At 38.6% G+C, this 19,565-nt stretch overlaps 1 protein-coding gene across 3 annotated transcripts in view; it reads left to right on the top strand.

Moving 5' to 3' along the window:
- Positions 1-14,452: 14,452 nt before the first annotated feature.
- The window catches only part of LOC136826756 (LIM/homeobox protein Lhx9-like), a 98,500-nt gene continuing 93,387 nt past the window's right edge, over positions 14,453-19,565 (top strand). For 2 of the 3 annotated variants that reach the window (XM_067084170.1, XM_067084171.1), the window contains exon 1: positions 14,453-14,790. In XM_067084170.1, coding sequence (XP_066940271.1) covers positions 14,585-14,790 — 206 coding nt within the window. In that variant the 5' untranslated portion in view covers positions 14,453-14,584. The remainder of the gene's footprint in view (positions 14,791-19,565) is intronic. The other variant, XM_067084169.1, reaches the window with a different exon arrangement.

Here is a 19,565-nt window from a genome sequence, read left to right on the forward strand (position 1 = left end):
AAAATCTAAGAAAAGTCGACAGAAAAGGTTTAATGCAGTTTCAGAACTGGCTGACGTTAATGAATACAGTTCCATTTGTGTGCGATGCTGCGCTTGGACGAACAAAGATTACTGAACAAAATATTCTCCGCTTTCATCTTAATGCAGATTTGACTGTTGTTGTTGTTGAGAGATTAAGTTACCCTGACGCCAACACGGGCTCTTGCTCCCAAGAACAACTGCAGTAAAACACGCGCCATAAAAACATGTTGGCAACTTACGGCAAACACATCACAAACAAGTTCAATATAAGTAAACTACTCATTGGTAGCTGTCACTGAATTGTTTTCAACATGTTTGTGAAATGTATGCCACAAGTTGCCGACATGTTCATGAAATATTTGACTGTAGTGAGGTTAATTAACACTCTCTTAGATCAATACCTAAATGACTGACTACCAGTGTGACAATGGTCAGCACTTGGGTGGGTGTCTAGCCTCAAGAAACAAGCAGGTCCGCTGGTATGGTGGCTAGTGTCGTGACACGCCGCTCAGATGTCGCGGGTTCGCGCCTCCCCCAGGGCGATGAAAAAATCGCTGGCTCTGTATCATGATCAGTTACTGCTGCAGTGTGGGGTCTGCAGTGGGAGGTTGAAACCAACTTTCTTTGGAAGCTTGAATTTCAAGTCAGTGGCCCCTTTGGGGGCATGTTCCGTGTGAATGGGTTTCATCTACCGAAATAATGATATTATTTTTGAAATACAATAAAGACGTATTTCACAAGAGTCAGCAATTCTCGGTCCCCGCTGACGAAGCGTCTCGCCGCTTTGTGGGGTCAAAGTGAGCGAGAGCGGAGGTCTTCTTCCAGCCTTCAAAAGCGTCACGCTCTTAAATCTGGGCTCGATTTTTCCAGGATTCCAGGAATTTTCCCCCACTTTCTCTTTCTCACTCTCTCCCTCTCCCTCCCTCTCTCTCTCTCTCTCTCCTTTTTTGAAAGGAATGCATCAAAGTTTTATAAACTCTCTCTCTCTCTCTCTCTCTCTCTCTCTCTCTCTCTCTGTTAAAAGGACCTTGCAAGTTTTATGTGCTAGAATTTATGGAACATTTCTCTCTCTCTCTCTCTCTCTCTCTCTCTCTCTCTCTCTCTCTCTCTCTCTCTCTCTCCTTTACTTGAAAGGATGTGAAACACATTAAGAAAACATAATGAAGAGTCTCTAAAACGCATATTTTAAATACATGTGTATACATATATACATAAAGTATACATATTTGTAATATATGTGTACTTGTATATGCATATATAATATAATATAATATAAAATATATATACTGTATGTACAGTATATATATTTTACATTTATATATTATAATATAGTTATGTATACATATAAACGGAGACAGAAAAACACACACACACACACACACACAAAACCCCAAATGTTAAAACAACATCGGCGCGCAAGAAGAACAGCCGAGTGCGTTCGCCGGGCAGACTACAAACACGGACATAAAATCACCCCGATCGCAAATTTGAGGAATTCCAAGCTCTGTTTAACTTCAGGATGAAAGACTTACGACTATCGGCAGCGAGAGAGCAAATTGCCCGAACTGATCATCTCGCTTTGTTTGAGAACCATATATGAACGCGAGGGTAATTGGGCGTTATAGGTCTATTTATATATTCGCGATGCAGGCTTTCTTACATTCTAGTTCTAACAAGATTATTTTATTTATCTGTTAAGGGCAGTTTCGATATCCTATACATTCTCGTCCGTTCTGTTTTATCATCGCATTCTCATCGTGTTTGAGAACCTATGTAAACTCGAGGTTAAATGGGTGTTGCGGGTCAATATAGATTCTCAATGCACTCTCTGACATTTATATTTATATTCTTATCATATACTGATATGATGAGAATATCATATTTTTTTGTTAAGGCCAATTTCGATACCCTGTACATTCTCATCCGTTCAAGTTTTGTCATCGCATTCTCATCGTGTCTGAGAATCATATATAAACTCGAAGTTAATTGGGTGGTATAGGTCTATTTATAAACGCGATGCATAACTTCTTACATCCGTTTTATTATCACATTCTAGAAGGTAAATTTTATTTTTTTATGTCAGTTTTGATACTCTATAAATTAACCCATAAGAAGCCGAGCAGATGAACATTAGTACATTTGTGATGTTTCAGGAATAAGGTGCCAACGCATTACATGAAGATGGGATGAAGCACATCCGTCGAAAACAAACAACAAACAAACAAACAAAAAAATAGATGAAGGAATAAATGAATCCACAGGAACTATAGATGAATTCATGCATTAACAGATAATCGTGAACAGAAGCGAACGTGTAAAAAATGCGCCGAAGTTTCTTCGGCGCAGTCGAGTTTTCTGTACAGCCGCTGCCCATGAAACTCAACCAACGTCCGGTGGTGGCCTGTGTTGTTCGTACCTATGGCGGTGCCAGAAGCACGATCATGGGTAACTTTAACCCTAAATAGAAACTACAGAGGCTAGAGAGCTACAATTTGGTATGTTTGATGACTGGAGGGTGGATGATCAACATACCAAGTGCGGACGGACAGACAACACGGCACAATAGTTTTCTTTTACAGAAAACTAAAACGACATAATTATAGTCATATACAAGAACTAAAAGCGCGTCAAAAGTCAAAGCTTCTTCCATGGCGGACGCCTACCTCCAAGCAGCTATAGGCGCCTACCCAAGGGCAGCTATTGTTGGAGGTCTGCTTCTCCTCCACCCTAGAATTGTTGTTTTCCGCCGGCGAGCATAAAGCCCGAGACGTCGGTGTTTAACTACATAATGGGTGCTCTATGGTCTTGTACGGCGAGAGAGAGAGAGAGAGAGAGAGAGAGAGAGAGAGAATACTTGGTCGGAATTCTGTAGCAAGTAGAGAGTACACAAAAGAGAGAGAGAGAGAGAGAGAGAGAGAGAGAGAGAGATACTTGGTCGGAATTCTGTAGCAAGTACAATGGCGCATCTATGCCCGATTAAATACCTTATTTTTCTAAGGTTATGTACACAAAAGAGAGAGAGAGAGAGAGAGAGAGAGAGAGAGAGAGAATTCTGTAGCAGTACAAGAGAGAGAGAGAGAGAGAGAGAGAGAGAGAGAGAGAGAGAGTAGAGAGAGAGAGAATTCTGTCGATTTGTAGCAAGTACAATGGCGCATCTACCCCGATTAAATACCTTATTTTTATTTTTCTAAGGTTATATACACAAAAGAGAGAGAAGAGAGAGAGAGAGAGAGAGAGAATAGAAGAGAGAGAGAGAGAATACTTGGTTATGTACACAAAAGAGAGAGAGAGAGAGAGAGAGAGAGAGAGAGAGAGAGAGAGAGAGAGAGAATACTTGGTCGGAATTCTGTAGCAAGTAGAATGGCTCATCTACCGCGATTAAATACCTTACTTTCTAAGGTTATATACACAAGAGAGAGAGAGAGAGAGAGTACTTGGTTGGAATTCTGTAGCAAGTACAATGACGCATCTACCCCAATCAAATGCCTTATTTAAGGTTAAATACGGCGAGAGAGAGAGAGAGCACTAGCTCGGAATTGTGTTAGACAAGAACAACAAGGCACCTACCTCGATTAAAACGCCTTATTTGCTCACAAGAAGATTCTGACGCACCGTTCCGGCCCTAAACAAAATAGGAGGAGGCGTGTAATGCACTCTCTCCCGGCCTCCTCGGATACGAAGGGAGGAAAACAATGCGTTTACAAGCATGGAGGAACTCCAGGAATAGAAGTTAGGACCCCCAAAGGACCTCATTAAAACGCCAAGAGGAAGCGGTTGGGTTTACTAAGGCGTTGGCTACAGCGGGAAACGTTTAAATCGTGAATTACGCCTTTGTTATTGAATAACAATCACGTGATTACAGATGTACAGGTGAATAACTTAGATTTGTGAACAACTTAGATTTCTATGTGAAGGAAATGCAATTTTATTGTATTAATATGTCACTGTCAAAATAATATCCTGTTGAAATCTTGTGGAATACTGATGGAATGGAATGGAATATAGAATTTAGGTCAAAAGCCAGGCACTGGGACCTATGAGGTCATTCATCGCTGGAATAGAAACTGAAGGTTTGAAAGGCGTAACAGGAAGAAAACCTCGCAGTTGCACTATGAAACAATTGTTAGAGAGGGTGGAAAGTAAGATGGAAGAAGGAAAGCATGAACGACAGTAAAAGAAATGAAAGAGGTTGCAGCCAGGGACCGAAGGCACGCTGTAAAGACCCTTAAGTAATGCCTACAGTGCACCACGTGAGGTGAACTGACGACACTAGCCCCCTAAGGAGTTGTGGAATATTGAAGTCCGCAGCCAGAATTATACTTTTTCCAAGCTATGTGGTTACTATGTAACTGATTCTAAAATGTTCTGAAAATGGCGGATGAAACAGAAGATATACTTTATTCTAATCTAAATAAGGCATTTGCACTCATTTTTTTTTTCTCACCGAATTCCTTGGTAACCTCACTAAAAATATTTAATACTTAATGGGTCATTCCTTTTGGTCACGTGACACAGACTGACAATTTTACTTGAAACAATCCTCTGACCAGTAAGAAATGAGAGAGAGAGAGAGAGAGAGAGAGAGAGAGAGAGAGAGAGAGAGAGAGAGAGAGTACTCGCTTGGAATTGTGAAGACAAACCTGAATCGCAGATTACGTGATTCAGCAGGAAGAGAAAATAGAAGAATATTCAGCAAGAAGTCCTGACCATAATCAATCATAACGTCGACATGTTTATGAAGAAATCAATCAATTATTTCAACCTTTACAAAGAAATATCTAACTTCCCATGAAATTGTCGTCCTGTTTATGGTGAAACGTATCAATCAATCTTGTGAAGCGATGCATAACCTTCCCAGGAGACTGCCGCCACAGCGATGCACAAAATCAGTCACTCGATCAATCAATCAACCTTACGGAGGAATTTCAAACTTTACAACGGAAATAAGTCAAGATATTAGTGATGCTGACCCGACCGTGAGAACCTTGAAAGGCGGAACTAGACGGAGAATTCCGCCGAAACTAGACAGGGAATTTCGGCAAAATGGACAGAAATCTTAGCCACCCGTCCAACGGCACACCCTCTACCCTCCCCCCCCAACACCACCCAAGCGACAAAGGCATATCTGGCATAGTCTGAATCCCCCGGCGGCATAACGTTTCAGGGGCATAATTTCATTTGGTGAGAAGCTATGCTCACTATGCCCTTCATCTTGTCTCATTAGCATATCAAAATCTCAAAGCTGGGTGGGTACGGATTGTGGGGGATGGAGTGGGTGCCCGGGTGGGGAAGATGGGGTGTAAGTAGGAGGAGGGAGGAGGGACGGGGGAGAGGGGTGTTCTTGGTGCAAATGATTGCATGCAATGACAAGGAAAGATTGATTACACTGTATCTCTTCTGGGGAATCTTACTTGCAAGATAGTATACAATACACTGTATCTCTTCTAAGAATCTTACTTGTTAGCCATAATCGTGCGTCTGGCAACGATATAGGATAGGCCACTACCGGGCCGTGGTTAAAGTTTCATGGGACGCGGCTCGTACAGCATTATACCGAGACTACCGAAAGATAGATCTATTTTCGGTGGCCTTGACTATAACTGTACAGAAAACTCGATTGCACCGAAGAAACTTCGGCGCATTTTTTACTTATCTGTTTTCTTCACCAAGACTGTGATCTCACTATGGGCTATTTTTAATCAGTCTCACCATAAAGTAACAATAAATATTAAAATACAGTGAATGCCGTGGATGTACGGGCTCATTGTTACACTTGGATACACACGCTCAACTTATTATTAAAGTCTAAATATCTAAAAACAATTCAATCAAAGAACGGTCTACGTACTCCTAAAATGAATGCCCACACCACCTCCACCATTTTGTGACTCGTGCCAGATTTGTCAAAAGAATATGAATATAAACAATAGAAATCCAATGACCAAAGCAACTGAGAGGATAGAAAAATGTAATTTGGATTCCCGTATGTGTGTGTGTGTATGTGTGTTTGTGTGCGTGTTTGTGTGTGCGTTTGTACAAAATTAAAAATAGACTTTGTACAATTCTTGGTCACTCTTTTTCCCAGAAGTTCATTTCGACACGTTGCTCACAGGAAGAACACATGTCACGGAAGCAGGTATTTTGAAACCTTATTGACGTCAGTGGAGAATTTTAATGGCTCAACTGTGTACGTGTGAATCGTGTGTGTATATATATATATATATATATATATATATATATATATATATATATATATATATATATATATATATATATATATATATATATATATATATATTATATATTTATATATATATATATATATATATATATATATATATATATATATATATATATATATATATATATATTATATGGGAGCGTGTAAATGTGCACTCCTGTTTCCGACCTTTGAAAATTTCTAGCTAAAAACATCTATTTGAAAGTGTCAGCACAGTCCAAGAAAAAAAAAAAAAGAATTCTAATTTCCAAACCTTCAATACCCAAAGTTTTTATGTTAAAAATTCTCGGATAGGCCTATATGATAGATACCGCCATTATTCTGGCAAAGAACAAAGTAAGAGAGAGAGTGACGTAGTCTAATACACATAACATAGGCTCATGCAAATAATTTAGGCCTATGCAAGATAGGCTTATGCAAGTAACACGAGCTAATGCAAATAACAAATGCTAATATATATAAAAATAGACTCACGCAAATAACTTAGACTAAAGCAAATAACATAGGCTAATGCAATTAACACAGGCTAATGCAATTAACACACGCTAAAGCAAATAACACTGTCCAATGCAAAACCTCAGCACTCGAGCCTGAAGCTAGGCTTTCGATCACGCAGAATGACAAAGCGATAAAATAAACCATTTCTGCAAATCCATAATCTCAACAAGGCGGTTCTCTCACCTCGCCAGGCAAGCCTTCATTAATTAATTTGAGAGATACTCCAGTCTGCATCTTGTACCCTTTCTCTCTCTCTCTCTCTCTCTCTCTCTCTCTCTCTCTCTCTCTCTCTCTCTCTCTTTCATTAAGACAAGTAATGGGTACGAACTTGCCCTGAGGGCGATTGCAAAAGCCCAGCAGACGAACCACGAATGTTCCACAATAACTTCTTCCCGATACGAAACTGGAGAGGAGGAACGAGCAGGTTATTTGGTCAGTTAATTTGAGTCCCAGTGGTTGTTCACGGCCCAGAGGTCCACATCGGGACTTCAATACCTTTTACACATGCCTTAGGCCTAGAGTAAGTGGCATAAGGCTGGCTTACTCTAAGCTAACACACCAATCATTTAGTTCGCTCTCATGGGACATATGTCAATTTAAGAACAAAAACTGAAAGCCATTACATCAACTAAATATTCTGGCTGTTAATTTGAGTCCTAGCAATTGTTCACAGTCCAGAGGTCCACACCGAGATTCCAATAACTTTTATACATGCCTTAAGCCTAGACCTAGTAGTGGCATAAGGCCAGCTTAATCGAAACAAACTAACTAATCATTTAGTTCGCTCTATAAAGACAAATGTCCAAATAAGGGCATAGGCAGAAAGCCGATGTTTCAACCAAATTGACGAATATATAACGAGAAAATAAACGCAAATAACTAATGCCAACATCAGTATAAATACCAATTAAACTAAACCGTATCTAAACAATCTGCGCCGACGTGCGTATTAAAACATTTCATTTAATTTGAAGTGGGAAAGTCTGGATGTAAATTTGATCCATAAACATTTATTTTGTTCATTTTTTTATTTCCCGCATAATGTATGATACTTCAGAAATAGATAAGGTAATTAAACTCAACTAATGTGCATATAAATAAAAACATATACATTATATATATATATATATATATATATATATACAACGTCATCTCAACAAAAGTCATCGACCTTACATATTATTCATTATTTATCAGCGTGTAACCGAATGCATCTAGAGTTGAGGCATTCGGCGGTCTGTTGTGATAACTCCACAACTTCTGTAAAACTCCCGAAAAATATTATTTCCTGTCATTACTGGCGATGACTGCCAACTCTGCAACCACTGATTATGCCATGTTTAGAAATACATCTGTGCTGTCGTCGCTGCTGCTGCAAGATGACGCCGTCATCTGCTGTTTTTGCAGCAGCTGAGAAATTTAGAAGAGTTATCTACTGTGATTGTTGGCGATCAACGTCAGCTTCTTGAGTACTGGGAATCATTAGGCCTACCGGAAGCAAGAATGCATAATTTCAGCATTCTCAGATGTCTGGCGTAACGAGATGTTTCGGATCGCAAACTGTTCAATTATGCAGGTGTTTGGAACTCCTGAAATCTTTGGTATTCAGTGACTTAAGTGTGTGTGTGTGGGGCGGGGGGAGGTGGTTGATTACACAGAAAATTCATGCCCAATGAAATGAGTATACAGTTTGACATAGATGATCTTTCGAAGAATTTTGATACCTGAATGAACTAGCTATTTCCAGGACGCTTCTCAGATTCCAGACTTTCCGCAAGTCACAGCAACTGGAAACACCTCAAAACGTCAAGAGATAGAAAGCAATTCGGAAGAGAATTCATTTTGCTAAAACATCTTCTGGCTAAAGGCTCATGAATCTTTGCTCATTCCGACGTCGGAATTAGTCATAAAACATCTAACTAGTTCGACCAGCATTCTGGAATTACCAGAGCAATAAATGGAAAATCTCTTTTGGAGCTTCAGACATCTGGACCGTTTAACATCTTAGGAGTAGAAACATTCTGGAATACCGAACGTTGGAGAATACAAAACGATTGTTATACTATTCGATAGATTCTATAATTCCTCAAGGTTCAGAATTCGCAAGATGACCTGGGGACATTACCTATTTATGGAACAACTAATGTATTCCTAGTGAAGTTTCCATCTGCGACTTTTTACTACAGTAATCTTATCAAGATGACTTTGGGGCTACTGAAGATAAAATATTCCTGAAAGTGTAGACCTGTGGTTCTTACCCTGGGGGACGTCAGTAATTTCCAGGGGGAGGCGCGAGCCCTAGGAAAAAATTAAAAATGCTCTAATTATATTCGTTATTCTCTTAACAAGAGTGACGAACTAATATTCAGAAGTTTATGAAAAAATGCCAACGCATCGCCTTATAACGTTGGCTAGTCTACTGCTCTGGTTAGACTCGTTGGGCTTGCCATGTTTTGTAATTGTTTACCTCCCTCCCTGTCCCTCGAAACCCTTTCTCTTTCTCTTTTTTGCCATTTTCCTTTAAATCCGGGAGGGAATTTTACTCATAGATGAAAGGGGGGCGTGGATGGGAGGACCAACTCTCAGAGGGGGCGTGGTAATAAAAAGGTTTAGAAACACTGATGTAGACAAAGCTATGATATAGTCTCTGCTGAGCAGTCATAGCCTTCATTCGCTATAATCACAGTAAATTTCATATCTGCATCTTATCACTAAAGCAATCGTATTGCTATGAGGACTCTGGGCCTGCTGAAAATAAAACATTTTTAAAGGTGTAGCGAGCCTAGCGACACACTGGCCACGTGTCATAGGCATTGGGACCTGTCCCCCAGCACTGGCTGTCGGCCTAAGAAACAGGAGATCAGCGCCTGCCCTATAAGCCTGTACAGAGGCCCTGGAGGATTTTAACTAACGCATAATCTAGTCTCTACTAAGCGCCAGTAATCTTCATTCATCACTATCTGAGTCTTGACCCGAAATGCCGTCTGAGAATCAGAGAATCGAAAAAACTTTTTCCCATATACAGCCACTAACGCGAAACGGGCGAAAAATTCGCACCCACCCATCTCGCCCCTCTTATCAACAGAGCACATCTAAATGGGGGGGGTTTTCAATTACACATTTAATTAAGAATAAGCAGTAAATAATCGCGTAGCCACAACGGAGCCGTAGATAGCTTATCTCTTCGCCAGCGCAAAGCATAAACAAATAAAATCAAATTTATGGCGGATTCTCGAGTTGGAGGGACGTCGTAAAAAACATCGGCCATGTAAAAAAAAAAAAAAAAAAAAAAAAAAAAACACTATTTGCATAGTGACTCTCTCTCTCTCTCTCCTCGGTCGAATCTGCATTTGGTTTGTAACGAGGCATCTTGCGGTCTCGCGTTACTTATATGGTGGCGCTTGTTTTAATCGCTCTCCTTTTTTTTTTCTTTCTTTCCTTCGTTCACTATCATTCTCATGCATTTATCGCTGCGGTTTCCTTCTCTTCAGTTACGCAGGTCTGGATTACAGTCGCTTAAAATAAATGACAGTTCGGTTAGCATTAAGTTTTTTCTACAGATACGCAAGTCTGGATTACAGTCATTAAAAATAAATGACAGTTCGATTATCAATTTTTTTTTTTTTTACAGATACGCAGGTCTGAATTACAGTCGATAAAAAGATTTTTTTTTTTTTACAGATACGCAGGTCTGAATTACAGTCGATAAAAAGATTTTTTTTTTACAGATACGCAGGTCTGAATTACAGTCGATAAAAAGATTTTTTTTTACAGATACGCAGGTCTGAATTACAGTCGATAAAAAGATTTTTTTTTTTTACAGATACGCAGGTCTGAATTACAGTCGATAAAAAGATTTTTTTTTACAGATACGCAGGTCTGAATTACAGTCGATAAAAAGATTTTTTTTTTTACAGATACGCAGGTCTGAATTACAGTCGATAAAAAGATTTTTTTACAGATACGCAAGTCTGAATTACAGTCGATAAAAAGATTTTTACAGATACGCAGGTCTGAATTACAGTCGATAAAAGATTTTTTTACAGATACGCAGGTCTTTACAGTCGATAAAAAGATTTTTTTACAGATACGCAGGTCTGAATTACAGTCGATAAAAAGATTTTTTTACAGATACGCAGGTCTGAATTACAGTCGATAAAAGATTTTTTTTACAGATACGCAGGTCTGAATTAGTCGATAAAAGATTTTTTTACAGATACGCAGGTCTGAATTACAGTCGATAAAAAGATTTTTTTACAGATACGCAGGTCTGAATTACAGTCGATAAAAAGATTTTTTTTACAGATACGCAGGTCTGAATTACAGTCGATAAAAAGATTTTTTTTTACAGATACGCAGGTCTGAATTACAGTCGATAAAAATATTTTATTTACAGATACGCAGGTCTGAATTACAGTCGATAAAAAATTTTTTTACAGATACGCAAATTACAGTCGATAAAAATATTTTATTTACAGATACGCAGGTCTGAATTACAGTCGATAAAAAGATTTTTTTTTTACAGATACGCAGGTCTGAATTACAGTCGCTACAAAGAAATGACAGTTCGATTACCATTACGTTTTTTTCTATAGATACGCAGCTTTAAATTACAGTCATTAAAAACAAATGGCAGTTCGATTATCATTACGTTTTTCCTACAGATAAACAGGTCTGAATTACAGTCACTAAAAATACGGTTATCATTACATTTTTCTCTAACGATAAGCAGGTCTGAATTACAGTTGCCAAAAATAAATAATTGTTCGATTATCATTACGTTTTTCAACAGATACACATGTCTGAATCACAGCCACTGAAATAAAATGACAGTTGGATTATCATTAAGTTTTTTCTAGGTACACATACTTGAATTACAGCCACGGAAAAAAAATGACAATTTAATTACCCTTGCGTTCTTCCGACAGATACACCGGTCTGAACTACACACAAAAGTACACATGTCTGTTTGATCATTTAACAATAAATGCCTTCCCTACCTTGTCTTGCAAATTTTATCTCGTGTAATTTTTCCCCCCTCTAGCAAAAACTATTAGCATAACACTTCCCTTGTAGTTCCTGTAGGACCCTAAATCATACCCAATTAACATTTATTATCCTATATATTTCAAAATCCATTCGCCTGCGCGCCGCCGTAGCTCAGAAGCTAATGTACTGTTTATAGTACCTTGTGCTCTTATGTACAAGGAGCGCGTTAATATGCATATTTCTCGGGTATACGAGTGATTTATGCGCCACACTCTGGCGTTACAGAGGCAAAGGTCATCGACGCTTCCTTAGGTACGGGTGACGTCATGGCGTCCTTTTTGGGGGGAGGGGGGGCCGGGTTTAACAGGACATACATTAAAATGAACCGATATTTAGGTGGTGGGAATTTCTCTCGAACTTCAATGATAAATTGGAGAGGGGGCTGGGATCTAAGATACTATTTGAATAGTAATAGTAATATTAATAGAAATAGTAGTTTTACCAATAATACTGCTACTACTTTTGACGATGATACTGATAATGGAAAGACGGGGAGATACTTATAGAGAAGTGGGATTTGACGCCAATATTTCTTATTATAAGAATATCAGTGTCATACACTGATCATTATGTTCAGTAGTAATGAAAAAATAACAAAGGATAATTTGTGGCAATAAAAAACTTGAGTGATGTCCCATACAATGAATAAGAAGAACTATAAGCTCAAATAATAAAAAACAATGAGTAAGAACGATGAGCTTAACAATAAAAAACTTACGTAATGTCCTATACAAAGAATAAGAAGAATTATAAGCTCCAATAATAAAAACAACAATGAATAAGAACGATAAGCTCAATAATAAAAAACTTACGTAATGTACTATACAATGAATAAAAAGAACTATAAGCTCAACGGAAAAAACAAACTTAAAAATAAACAATATAATGGAATGTTCCGTAAGGAATGATGAGCGTTCCATAATGATCCGTTGGAGTAATGAATGACGCCAGGTAGAAAACACGATCAAAATTTATAATATATCCTTATGAAGTATTTTAAAGACATTATTAAGTCGCATTACTAGACTCCCATCGAATTAGCCAGAAGAATTTGTTCGTAAAATTAAAAACAAATTAAAAACAAAGTTGGAAGAAGGTACCGTTAAAGAAGATGGACAGCCGATTGGGAGAGACAAAAAGAATGAAGCGAATGAAGAATGCAAAAAAAAAAAAAAATGGCCTAAAGTAATGCAGCTGAGGATCGAAAGACCGCTGCGAAGAACTTTTATTACTACCTACTGTGCGCCACGCAATGCACAATGTAGGTGGATTATCAAGGACCCCCAACACACCGCACCCCAAAGCAAGAACTTGATAAAAACATGAATCAGTTTTCCCTATGCATTTGCGTAGGCCAAACTGGCCCATGATTGCACGGAAAATTACGCACGGCGTAGCATTTCAAACAGTCTAATTCCACGATTGACAACTATAAAAATAAAAATATAAAAATAAATAAATAAACAAAACAAAACCACTTCCTGATCTCCGTTGCTTCAGACTAGCAAGAAGTAAAAGTAGATCCAAAAAATGAGTTAAAAATATGAAAAATAAACTTAAAGTTCTGGTCTGTACTCACATTGTACTTTTCACCTAGGCCTGAAAGCATCTTGGGTCTTTTTTCTTCTTTTTCGGGGAAGGGGGCGGGGTTGGCCATTAGGGGCTGCTATAGTTGCCAAATTCAAAGAAACACATTATTCTGCCAGAGAAAAAAAAAAACAAATCTGATTAACAGAAGTACAAAAAAAAAATTCAAGGTATACTTTGACCTTACGGTATCAGTCATGAAAATCATTCAGAATGAGATCATGACAATCTTACAACGTAAAAATTGATAAATACAGAAAGGTATTAACTGGTACCCTCTTTGTAATCAACTACGTAAAAATCAATAAATACAGAAAAAAGATATTAATTGATACCCTCTCCGCAATCAGAGAAGACAGTGCGACAGAAATTATGTAATATGTAACATGCTCCTTACTTTCAATTCTCTCTCTCTCTCTCTCTCTCTCTCTCTCTCTCTCTCTCTCTCTCTCTCTCTCTCTCTCGGAATGTTATATTATTTGCAGTTCATTTATTTAGAACTCCATATCCAGTCTTCTCAATTTTACCAAAATCTCTCTCTCTCTCTCTCTCTCTCTCTCTCTCTCTCTCTCTCTCTCTCTCTCTCTCTCTCTCTCTCTCTCTCTCTCTCTTTACGAAGCGAAATGTATTTCAGCAGAATTTAAGTTCATGGTTATTTAAAAAATAAAGAATGTTTACTCCAGTGGAACCATTTTATTGTGAATTGCAAGTTATTAATATAACCAATGTCCTTTTTACCCGTATAGCCTACATAAATATCCACGTATTTAATATAATGCAACTATGTAGGCGTATAGGCATTAATGTAAGTGTTTATAGAATCAAGCGTCATATATATATATATATATATATACATATACATATACACATATATATATATATACTATATACATATGTATATATATAATATATGTATATATACATAAATATATACATATTATAATATAATATAAAATACACACATAAAAAAAAACCAACACGAATTTTAATAAAACACCTTCTGTGCCTCCTTCTTCCCCGGCAGGCTGCAGGACCAGGAACCGGACCGGAAGGCCGGAGGGGGCGAACAAGAAGAAAGAGGAGGAAGAGGGAGAAGGAGAAGAAGAAGGAGAAGAAGGGGGCGGCGGGTGGGGGGCGGCGACGCCCACGAACAAGAAGAGGAGGAAGAGGAACAAGAACAACCCGAAGATGCTGGATCGTCAGGAGGACAGCGTCGTCCAGGAGGAGGTGATCTGCGTCGGCTGCGGCGGGCGGATCACCGAGAGGTGGTTCTCGAAGACGCAGGAGGGCGTGTGGCACTCGGACTGCCTCCGGTGCTGGGAGTGCCACCAGCCCTTGGAGGAGAAGTGCTTCGCCAAGCACGGGCATCTCTACTGCAGGGAGGACTATTTCCGGTGAGTACTGAGGATGATGCAAATTCTACTGTAGTCACGTATTATATGTACTGTACGTATGTTACGCAGTTCACCGTAATCACTGTAATCGTATGGACTGCAGGTATGTTACACGATTCACTGTAATCGTATCTACTGTACGTATGTTACACAGTTCGCCGTAATCACGGTAATCGTATGTACTGTACGTATGTTACACAGTTCACCGTAATCACTGTAATCGTATGGACTGGAGGTATGTTACACGGTTCACTGTAATCGTATCTACTGCAGGTATGTTACACAGTTCACCGTAATCACTGTAATCGTACGTACTGTACGTATGTTACACAATACGCCGTAATCACTGTAATCGTATCTACTGCAGGTATGTTACACGGTTCACTGCAATCACTGTAATCGTATGTACTACAGGTATATTGCACGTTTCACTGTAATCACTGCAATCGTATGTACTGCAGATATGTTACACGGTTCACCGTAATCACTGTAATCGTCACTGTAATCGTATCAACTGTACGTATTTGCTTACTTTTTTTTTTACTTTTTTTTAACTACACAGAAGGAATAAAGAGACATTAATCGATATGTTTAAAGGAACTAAAAGGTGAATAAATACATATACATACATGTATGCATATGTGCATGCATATACATATATATATATATATATATATATATATATATATATATATATATATATATATATATATATATATATATATATATATATATATATATATATATATTTTATATAATATATATATAGCGTGTGTGTGTGCAACATACGTATGTGCGATAAACAAACATCACAACCGGAACTTGTTCTAATAAACAAACCATAAACCCCGATATAAAATACTGCCCAAGAAACAAACAAAGAACAAAGAATTCCGGAGCCTCAAGATGAATCAGTAAATCTTCTCTTTTGAAAGGAGCTCGAATTGCAGCCGTCAAATGGACAGGAATTTCGAAGCAACCGTATTTTACAATAAATTTCTTTTTGCTGTTGTTGTTGTTGATCTTCTTCTTCTTCTTCTTCTTCTTCTTCTTCTTCTTCTTCTTCTTCTTCTGCCATCGAATAAATTTTCTATTTATTGTTGTTTTTGTTCTTCTTCTTCTTCTTCTTTTTCTTCTTCTTCTTCCATCCACTCATTCTCGTAGGTCCTTTACTCGTAGACCCATTAAAGCGAAGAGCAGCTATAAGCAGCCTTCGAACACCAGAGAGAGAGAGAGAGAGAGAGAGAGAGAGAGAGAGAGAGAGAGAGAGGAGAGAGAGAGAGAGAGAGGAGGAAAGCATTAACACCCAAGGCCGTAATTCACTTCGTTAAACCTTACGGAAGATCATCGTTAATGAGACAAATCCCGGGCTAAATCCCGAGGAGAAATCCCTAATCCCTCCTCAAAGCAGGCAATCCCACTCACCTACTCCTCCCCTCCCTCCTTTCCCCCCCTCCCCCTGCCCCCTCCGACAACACCCAGGTCCAATTAAGCTGAGCCTTCCGACTATATTCTACACAATAACATGGCAAGAGAATTTAATGAGACACACATACACTCTCGCAGTTCCTCTTTAGGCGAGGAGGAAGAGGAGGAAGAGGAGAAGGAGAAAGAGGGAAGAAGGCGAAGGAGGAGGAGAAAGAGACGAGGGAGAAAGAGGAAGGAGAAGCTGAAGAAGAAGTGGCGGGGGGAGAGAAAGGGGAATGGTACATGATGAGGAGTAATGACGAGGAGGAGGAGGAAGAGGAGAAGGAGAAAGAGGGAAGAAGGCGAAGGAGGAGGAGAAAGCGAGGAGGGAGAAAGAGGAACGAGAAGATGAAGAAGAAGGAGGGGGAGCGAGAACGGGGAATAGTACATAATGACGAGTAAAGACGAGGAGGAAGAGGAGAAGGAGAAAGAGGGAAGAAGGCGAAGGAGGAGGAGAAAGAGAAGAGGAAGAAAGAAGAAGGAGAAGCTGAAGAAGAAGGAGGGGGAGAGAGAACGGGGAATGGTAAATGATGAGGAGTAATGACGAACAGGAGAACAAGACAGAGAATAAGTAAAAGTGATAAAAATTATACTGAAGGGGGAGGTGAGAGAACGGGGAAGAATAAAGACACGAATAATCAGAGAGAAGACGTGAGAGGAGAACGGGAGACAGAATAAGTGACAAGGAAAAAATTAATGAAGCGGATGCAGACATAGAAAGAGAAAGAAAAAGGAATATTGAGCAGTAGGAAAAGGAGAGGAAGAAGGGGAAATAAATAATGACTAGAAGGTAAAGAAAATATATTCTTGCGTATTTTCTTTTAAACGAAGAGAAGATAAAGGAGCTGAAATGTTGAAAAAGAAAACAAAAAAAAAGAATAAAGCGATACAGTAAAGAAATAAAAGAAGGAACGTTCATGGGAAAGGTAATAAAAAAAACATGATGGAAAAGGAATAACGAAGAAGAGTAAAGGTAAGGAAAGGAATCAAAGCAAAATAGCAAAGCCGAATTACACCCAAGTGATTAGGTAGTCAGGCAAACTTAGAATAATGGCGGACGATAAAAAGACTGAATAATTTGAAATGTCAAAAAAAAATTAATTTTAAAATACCGAATAATCTGAAATTTCAAAAAGACCGGATAATCTGGAATGTCAAAAAGACCGGATAATCGGAAATGTTAAAAAGACCGAATAATTTGAAATGTTAAAAAGACCGAATAATGAGCAAGGCTAAAAAAGCCGAATAATTTGAAAGGCTAAAAAGACCGAATAATTTGAAATGTTACAAAGACCGAATAATTTGAAAGGCTAAAAAGACCGAATAATCTGAAAGGCTAAAAAGACCGAATAATTTGAAATGTTAAAAAGACCGAATAACCTTAAATATTAAAAAGACCACCGAATAATCTGAAAGGCTAAAAAGACCAAATAATTTTAAATCCTAAAAAGGCCGAATAATTTGAATGTTAAGAAGACCGAATAATCTGCAAGGCTAAAAAGACCGAATATTTTGAAATGTTAAAAAGACAGAATAATTTGTAAGGCTAAAAGTCAAGTCAGGGCAGAAAATAAACAACAGACGTTTAGTTAAGCAGAGGAAAAAAGCTCTCTCTCTCTCTCTCTCTCTCTCTCTCTCTCTCTCTCTCTCTCTCTCTCTCAATAGCCAAAAGGAATAGACTCCGCAATACACAGACACGCTAACGTAAGACAGAAGTTGAAGCTGACGAGAGAAATCTATCCTTGCCTCTGTGTTCCCTGGTTGATGGTGAATGAGAGATATTGCTAGATAACGCTGGATAAAGCGTCTGTTTGTGTGTATTTATTTATTTGTGCCACTTATTAGGATGCAATGTATGTTGATTTACCTGTTCTCTCGCTGGGAGAAACGCCTTGAGATTATATATATATATATATATATATATATATATATATATATATATATATATATATATATATATATATATATATATATATATATATATATATATATATATATATATATATATATAGATAGATAGATAGATAGATAGATAGATAGATAGATAAACAAAGAGACAGACAGATAGATGAATAGATATATATACGTGTGTGTGTGTGTGCATATTTACAATAGGCATGCATAAGTACATAAATGCGCGTAGAGAGAGAGAGAGAGAGAGAGAGAGAGAGAGAAAAGACTAAAGACAGAGAGTGAGGGAGACTGCCAGAAATAAGGAGAGAGCGAAGCAACATGGCGTAAGAAAGAGGGAAGAGAGAGAGAGAGAGAGAGAGAGAGAGAGAGAGAGAGAGAGAGAGAGAGAGAGAGAGAGAAAGAGAGAGAGAGAGCAAGATGAGAGAGAAAGAGACAGACAGACAGACAAACAGACAGACAGAAACAAAGAGAGAGAGAGAGAGAGAGAGAGAGAGAGAGAGAGAGAGAGAGAGAGAGAGAGAGAGAAGGGGTAACTGACACCGAATAAGAAAAATCCTTGGCCGATATATAACACACAAAAAAGCGAAATAAAAAAATAAGAAAAAGAGAGGAAAACGCTGTAAAATGGTGAGTTAGAAGAGGGAGAAAACAGCGTTGTATAAGGGGAAGAAAAAAAAATTACGTATGAGGGGAAAAGAAGGACTTCCAAGAGGGGAAGAAGTAGAATTTAATGAGACACCGCGCCTCAAGTTCCCCTTTACTTGAGTATGTTTATCCCCGAGGCAAAGGGAAAGGGCCGAGGGGAGAGAGAGGAGAGAGAGAGAGAGAGAGAGAGAGAGAGAGAGAGAGAGAGAGAGAGAGAGAGGGGAGGTGCAGAGCGAGATGCTGGGAGACATAAAGGGGAACAGTGCAAACCAGAGACATGCAGAGACAGACAGACACACACACACACACACGCACGCACACACACACACACATACTAACACACGCATTCACTGAGAGCACATGCAGAGAGAGAGAGAGAGAGAGAGAGAGAGAGAGAGAGAGATTTTGGCAAAACTCAGGAGACTAGATATGAAGTTCTAAATAAGTGAAATGAACGTAATATAACAGAGAGAGAGAGAGAGAGAGAGAGAGAGAGAGAGAGAGAGAGAGAGAGAGAGAGAGAGAGAGATTTTAGTAAAATTGAGGAGACTAGATATGAAGTTCTAAATAAATGATGAACGTTACATAACATGCGGAGAGAGAGAGAGAGAGAGAGAGAGAGAGAGAGAGAGAGAGAGAGAGAGAGAGAGAGAGTAAAATTGATTGAGGAGACTGATATGAAGTTCAAAATAAATGGATTGCAAGTAATATGACATACAGAGAGAGAGAGAGAGAAAGAGAGAGAGAGA

Source organism: Macrobrachium rosenbergii, chromosome 41, assembly GCF_040412425.1.
Source record: "Macrobrachium rosenbergii isolate ZJJX-2024 chromosome 41, ASM4041242v1, whole genome shotgun sequence".
NCBI lineage: Eukaryota > Metazoa > Arthropoda > Malacostraca > Decapoda > Palaemonidae > Macrobrachium > Macrobrachium rosenbergii.